This window comes from Olea europaea, chromosome 1 (genome assembly GCF_002742605.1).
Source record: "Olea europaea var. sylvestris chromosome 1, O_europaea_v1, whole genome shotgun sequence".
Lineage (NCBI taxonomy): Eukaryota > Viridiplantae > Streptophyta > Magnoliopsida > Lamiales > Oleaceae > Olea > Olea europaea.
The window spans coordinates 10,439,253-10,446,208 of NC_036237.1; the positions used below are offsets into that span (position 1 = coordinate 10,439,253).

Below are 6,956 nucleotides of genomic sequence, written 5' to 3' on the forward strand. Positions count from 1 at the left end.
CATCATATCTCAAAGCAAGCATAACATAAAGGTACCTTCCTTGGTATTTCCAATATGACGTGACATTTCAAACACTACGCACTTGGGGCATTTCCAACCACAAACCAAATTGGTGTAAAAGTACAAATTTGGTGCTAAAATCGACTCCAACCATGCGCCAAAACTTTACACCTGGTGGCTGGTGCAACGTTGATATGTAGTGACATGTCGAAGACCGTGCACTTAGGACATTTCCAATCACGCAACAATTTGGTGCAAAAATCCACTCCAACCATACACCAAAAGTTCACACCTATGCAATGAATAGTGTAGCACTATTCATTTGGTACCCTTTATTTTATAATACAACAAATTTAATTTCTATTATATCTTTCTATTATTAATTGATTTAACTTTATTTATATTCTGTTTAATTTGATTATTATTTTTAATTAACATTTATAGTAAACTGCAATTTTTTTTTAAATTGTGGTTTTAAATGTAATAGTTTTTTATTTTAGTTAATTATATATAATTTTTAATTTAACAATATTAGTAGTAATATAATTTGTAATTAATAACTTCTGAAATAAATTAATTGTCGAGAATAAATGAATAAGGAAATACTATTCATTTGGTGTAATATTTGATGTAATGATTGTAAATGACTCTACAAGATGGTGTGAAAGTTGCATCAACTTGATGCTACTGGTTGGAGATGACATTAGAGAAAATCTCAAGGTGACTATAGCTTGTCGAACACCTTGCTCAACTACACATTTTCTCAAATACCATGGAACAGATCCTTTCAATATTTCAGAGTGATACTTTGTCCACATTATGTGTGCACTTTTCTAACACAATAAATTCCAACTCTGAGATGAGAAATCAACACTTTTTTCCACTAGACACCAAAGTCAACTTCAACATTGGAGTGTGATCGATCGATCATCTCCTATCATGGCAAGCATGGCAAGCACCGAGCAAACATGCAAGTGATCTTTTTATAGAGTCAAAGCACGTTTTAGGTTATCAGAATGGATATAAATCTTCCAACAAATTTCGACATCCAAGTGTTATCAAATATGAATGCGATCTTAATTCTGCATTACATATACAGATTTATCAATTCAACTAATAGATTGATCAATAAAAACTTAGTAATCCATAATTATTCGATGCAATTGAACTTTGATACAAGTCATAATAATTATCATATCATCCTAAATTTCAATGAGCACGCAGACTTCGTTTGCTAATCAAAACTAGCAGACAACAGTGGAAACTCCATGTCATTTATGTCTATATCACTGTCCGGCATTTCTTCTGGAGAGAGGAATGGCTTTGGAGGCAATTGCAACAACTCGACATCTCCTTCAAGCATCTCTATAACATTATTCATGGAAGGACGATCGTCAGGTTTCATCTGTATGCACCACAAGGCTACAATTGTCATTTTCTTCACCATTATTCTTTCATCCAGAGAAGCATCCCCCAAATCAATTTCCATTCCTTTGCTGAATGTGTCATGAATCCAACAAGGGAAATAAATTTGGCTTATATTTTCTGCAGCCGGATTCAAATTTCTTCTTTTACTTGCCATTTCCATCAACAACATTCCAAAACTATAAACATCTGATTTGTATGAAACTCTTCCGATATTTCTGTAGAACATTTCTGGAGCCATGTATCCCATTGTACCTCTTGCAGCAGTTAGAGACACCATATTTTCATCCGCTGGATACAATTTTGCTAACCCAAAGTCGGAAATTTTAGGAATGAAATTAAGGTTTAGAAGAATGTTGTGAGGCTTTATATCAAAATGTAGAATTTGCATGTCACAACCTCGATGCAAATAATCAATCCCTTTGGCCACCCCAAGAGCAATCTCGAAGATTTTACCATAGCTCAAGAAAACTGGAACTTCTCGAGGGAAAATGTACTTTTCAAGCGAACCATTTGGCATAAACTCATATATCAAAGCACGTTTTGAACCTTCAACACAGAAGCCAATGAGTCGAACAACGTTAACATGGTGAATTCTCCCAATGGTAGCCACTTCACTGATGAATTCCTGTCCGCTAGCTTTGGTTTTTCCCATCAATTTTATTGCAACAAAAGGGCCACTTCTAAGCTGACCTTTAAATACAGTGCCGTAGCCACCTTCTCCCAACTTGTCCTTAAAATTCTTAGTCATATTCTTCAAATCTCTGTACGAATATCTTATTGGCATGAAGTTGTTCTGGATTTGTAGGAATTCTTCAATGTCGTCATACATTGAGAGGTGCCGCCTTCGAATTTTATATGCCAACAATGTGAACAGGAAGAGAATCCCACAAGGAAATCTTGCTGCAAGAAATCCTGAAGAGGAAAAGCAAGATTAAAAACACGACATGAAAACTTTTTTTTCCAAACAAGGGTATTTTGACTAAAAAGGTTCTAGTTTGTAGAATGAGATAATTCAGCAACATTGCCACACTACAAATATTCCCTCAATTTGTCATCCCTAGTTAATTGAGTCAAAAAATAGTTTTCCAGAATCCATATTGGTAAAGGGTCCTAGCTTACTACATAAAATATATAGAACAAGTTTCCAGTAAGATCGAAGATTTCATATCTTACCTAGGATATATTCCAGCTCCGTATGATACGCTGTTCAAATCAACAAAAGAAGAAACAGTTGAGAGACAAGATGTTAGGTGTTTCAAGAAAATGCCGCTTATATATGAAGCTAGCCAGGGAAAAGAAAGAGAACACGGACCTATCCAGATGTATTGTATGTCTGCAAACTCAAAACAAAAACAGGATCAGCAAAACGAAACTCAGAATCAAATATTCTTATGAATATATACTTAACACAAAGGGAAAAAAGTACTCTTAACACTAAAATGTTAACGAAAAAAAGGTATGACAACTAATTGGGACATAATAATAACATTTTTCTCAAAAATGCCAACCGTCAACTCTTGACGGGCTTGCTGTCTTTTTGGATGGAACTGTCAATAGTTCATTTAATACCAAAATTTGCCTTCAGTTCAAATAAGCAAAAGAAAAAGATATAAAAATTTACTCATGATTTTTTTGCTTTTTGTGATATCATGTTGAATAGCCTATTCTAGATAACAGAACACTCACCGGCCCAGAACTGCAACCACAAATGAGATGAACCTGCAAAATTAAAATAAAAGCAAGGTCAAAAAAACAAAAAGTCAGATATTGTAAACAATTTTTTTTTATCAATATAGTTTATTCTGTCTCTAGGAAGTGGGAATCAATTATTTTCACTGTTTAAGTATATACTTGATAAATAGAAAAATAAGCATCTCTATATGGTTATTTTGTTACACAGCAAAAATAAGTAAGAAACTAGCTAGATTAGTAATCCACATACAATTGTGCGATGGTATATGGAACTCATAGGGGTCCCAATATCGGCAGGAGCGATAAAAGCATCCGATGGTACCGTTTTCAATATAACAATGTCCATTTTTTGCTCGACATTCGCTGCAATAGACTCCGTACCACGTACGGTCAAATCCGTAAGCTAGCCCATCTTGAATGTCTGAACAGGAGGCATTATTAACTCCTATGTGAAATTCATTTGAAATCCACGCCATCCACTCAATCCTGCAGGAATCATCTAAATCTGCAACACGGACGTCGTTTCCGAATACAAAATAGGAATATTTCTGCAGAGAAATATTTTTACTGCAAATGCATGTATCAACATAAAAAGGAGACTCTGCAGGAGCTTCGCACTGGATATATACTATCATAGTATTCAATTCTGTAAGATCATCAGATACCAAGTCGTATGGTGTAAATCTGTAATCGTGACTCAATGGCACTCTGTTTTTTGGAAATGAATCGCAACTGTTTTTCTCCATACCAGGATCAAGTAATCGAATCGAGAAGTTATTGTAAGAAATTGATTGCACGAAGAATCTGCCGAAGCTTAGATAGAGAATAGTGCGATCGTTCTCACAAGCAAGTTCGTAGCTCGAATTGCCACAATTTTCGGGGTCGCCTCTAAGTCGAAACGGGTTGCTAATGTTTGTGATACTGCTGCAAGAAGAAGGGGGACAGTCGGCTTCGCAATAAGTAGCACAGTGTAAAAGAATTACAAAGACCATAGAAATTGCAAAGAGTAGCCTGATGTTTCTCATTGATAGAGATGCTCTCAACGACGCTGATTTTAATTTCCACAGGGTTTGTGTTCTATAAATTGATAAGAAGCAAGTATGAATTATTTGGCGTGGAGGAACAAAGAAAGGGGGATGAAAATGCATATCATGTAAATGGAAAATACACTCCAATGGACGGAAACCAAAAAAGATACGAGTCAAGTCAACTGTACACTGGCTCGTTAGTCTATGATTGGATTGTTTTTTATTCCTGAAAAATTACTAATACAGAAAAATGTAAAACAAAACAAAGGTTTCAGAATTTCATAAGTGGTAGTCATGGACGCTCTTTTCTCTATAAAAGAAAAAAAAAATATGTATATATATATATATATAGACTAACAGGGGTTATGCTAAATTTCAAATAAATAAAAGCTTATCTCATCAGAAAACGAAAAATGAAATGAAATTTAAAAACAAAGAGATACAATTAATGTAGTCTCTTAAACCAGATTATATCAACATTCATCGCACAAACTATAGTCTTAATTGTCATTCAAATGCAAGTCAATGCTCAATGTAGAATGAAAAATTATTAGACCATGATCTTACTAGAATGTTCATATTTATTCATCTCCACGTGATCTTAATGCATCAGTAGCGTAGTCTCTTGTCCTCAAACTAAACTCGTAACTTGAAGTCGTTGACAAGAGGGCCTCCTATTCTATCGACGCAATACAGATGTTGAATTCACCACTACTTGACCACATATATAGCAAGATCGGCAGCATTTAAGTCATTTTGAGCCCAACTACACCTTCTTGCTCAAATTTTGATCCACCATCTTGGTTGGATGGACGGGGAGGGATTTTTACTCTTACCAATTTTTAACGGTATAACAGTCAGAAATCAGCTGGGCCAATAGTGCTACAAAAGTTTAACTAGGGATCACTTTGATATAATGGTAATAAGTTGGTGGCTAATGGTGCAATTGTTTCTAGTGTCAAACTTATCAATACAAAATAATTTCATTCATTCTGAAATAACTTTTGTTGACTCAAAAAGTCTTTAAACCTTTGTATACGAAATCTTAGTGGCCCAAAGAAAAATTAATGGACTTATATAATTTTGTTCATGCACAGCCAAACCTACATGGGGTTGCTATTAATTATCAAAGATTTCGTTGGATATGTCCAAATTAATTATATTAAAAAATTATTTAGATAAAAAAATGGTAACAACACAAGTTGTGCTTTGACATTATTTTAACAGCATGTATCCAAGCTTAAAAAGTTCAGTAACTCTAATTATTCAAAATTTGGAAATGTGTCTTATGTTGACACTAAAAAATGACTATTTTAAAAAATTAACTTTCTTTTACTTTAAAAGTAGTTGTACAAAAATACCTTAAAATTTACTTTATTGCTTTTCTAGGCTTAACCGAACACGCTCTAAGTCGTGCTGGACAAATTTTCACACTCAAAGTAGAACTCGAATTTTCTTGATTTTGATATATATAATGTGGCGTAATGTTTGTGTGACACTATGAAACTCAATAGATATGACACAATCGGATTTAAACAATTATTTGAAGTGCAGATGACTACTTAGATTTAATTATTAAAAAGATTGTATTTGTGAGCACAAAATATGTCACTTAGGCTTTGTTTGACAGTCATCTTTTGGGAAGAATGAGTTTTAGAGTAGAATTTTTTGGAGAGCATGTAATTAAAATATAGGAAAAAGTTTTGAGTTTACATGAAGAATATTTTATTGTAAGAATATGTGGTAGAAAATGAGTATAAGATAAATTTTTTTTTGAAAGAATGATTATTAAAATCACATAGTGCAACTCTTTCTATACCACTTGAAGGTATGATGTTGTAGAAGATGAAGGTTAGTAGAGCTAAATGACTAGCTAAGCAAATCGAGGGGATGAAAATGCATATCAGGTAAATGAAAACACGGAGTAAAATCCATTCCATATCTCCAGTGGACGGAGACCAATAGAAATACAAGTCAACTCATAAATTTGCTTAATAGTCTATGATTTGATTGCTTTTTTTCTTCTTGAAAAATTATTAATACTACTGGGAAATGTGAACGAAAACAAAAGGCCCAGAAATTCATAAGCAGTATCAAGTGTTCTTCCTCAACATGGCACCTCAACTCATTTACCTCATCTTTCTATCACTCTTTGCAGTACTTGGATCAATTGCTCAAAATGAATGCCAAGTCGAAAACTGCACGCAGTATGGCCCTGCCATCCGGTTCCCCTTCAGCCTTAAAGACCGCCACCAACAGCACAGTGGCTACCCTGGCTTTGAACTTCACTGCACTCAAAACAATGACACGGTATTGGAATTTCCTTTACTGGCGAAGGCATCAATCAAGGACTCTAACCTTCCATTTTCGGTTCAGTTTTCCATTAAAGAAATCGATTATGAAAATCAGTTTATCGAGATATCTCAAGTCTCTGGCTGCTTTCCAGGATTGCTTCCAATTCTAAATTTATCCGCATCTCCATTCCAATTCCTAGATGATTCTAGTTATAACTTCACTTTATTCAACTGTTCCAAAATCAAGCGAGATAATCTTGATTATATGATCCCCGTACCCTGCCTCAGCAGTAAGGATTATGACGTTTGTAGAGTTTGGTCCGATGATTTCTTATATGAATTGCCCATACAATCCTGCAGCAAGATGTTTGACGTTCAATCCATACCTGAGGAAGTATTTTACAATCTGTCCTCTTTTCAATTGGAATGGTCCAGACCATCTTGTGGACATTGCGAATCCAATGGCGAACATTGTAGATTGAAGAATGACAGTTCAATCTTGTATGATACTGAA

The 6,956-nt window shown here is 34.5% G+C and overlaps 2 protein-coding genes across 2 annotated transcripts; one reads left to right on the forward strand and one right to left on the reverse strand.

The window, feature by feature from the left end:
• Positions 1 to 1,125: 1,125 nt before the first annotated feature.
• LOC111393635 (rust resistance kinase Lr10-like) lies at positions 1,126 to 4,329 on the reverse strand. Its single transcript, XM_023019273.1, has 5 exons — positions 3,371 to 4,329; positions 3,115 to 3,147; positions 2,741 to 2,761; positions 2,602 to 2,631; positions 1,126 to 2,340 (listed from the first exon to the last, which is right to left on the reverse strand). The coding sequence occupies exons 1-5, from the start codon at positions 4,266 to 4,268 to the stop codon at positions 1,235 to 1,237; spliced, it is 2,088 nt and encodes a 695-aa protein (XP_022875041.1). The 5' UTR covers positions 4,269 to 4,329; the 3' UTR covers positions 1,126 to 1,234.
• Positions 4,330 to 6,050: 1,721 nt separating this feature from the next.
• Positions 6,051 to 6,956, forward strand: LOC111404166 (RING-H2 finger protein ATL22-like; the record flags this gene model as incomplete). Its single annotated transcript, XM_023032933.1, has 1 exon — positions 6,051 to 6,956. A coding segment is annotated over exon 1 (696 nt), but the record flags the coding sequence as incomplete, so codon positions are not given.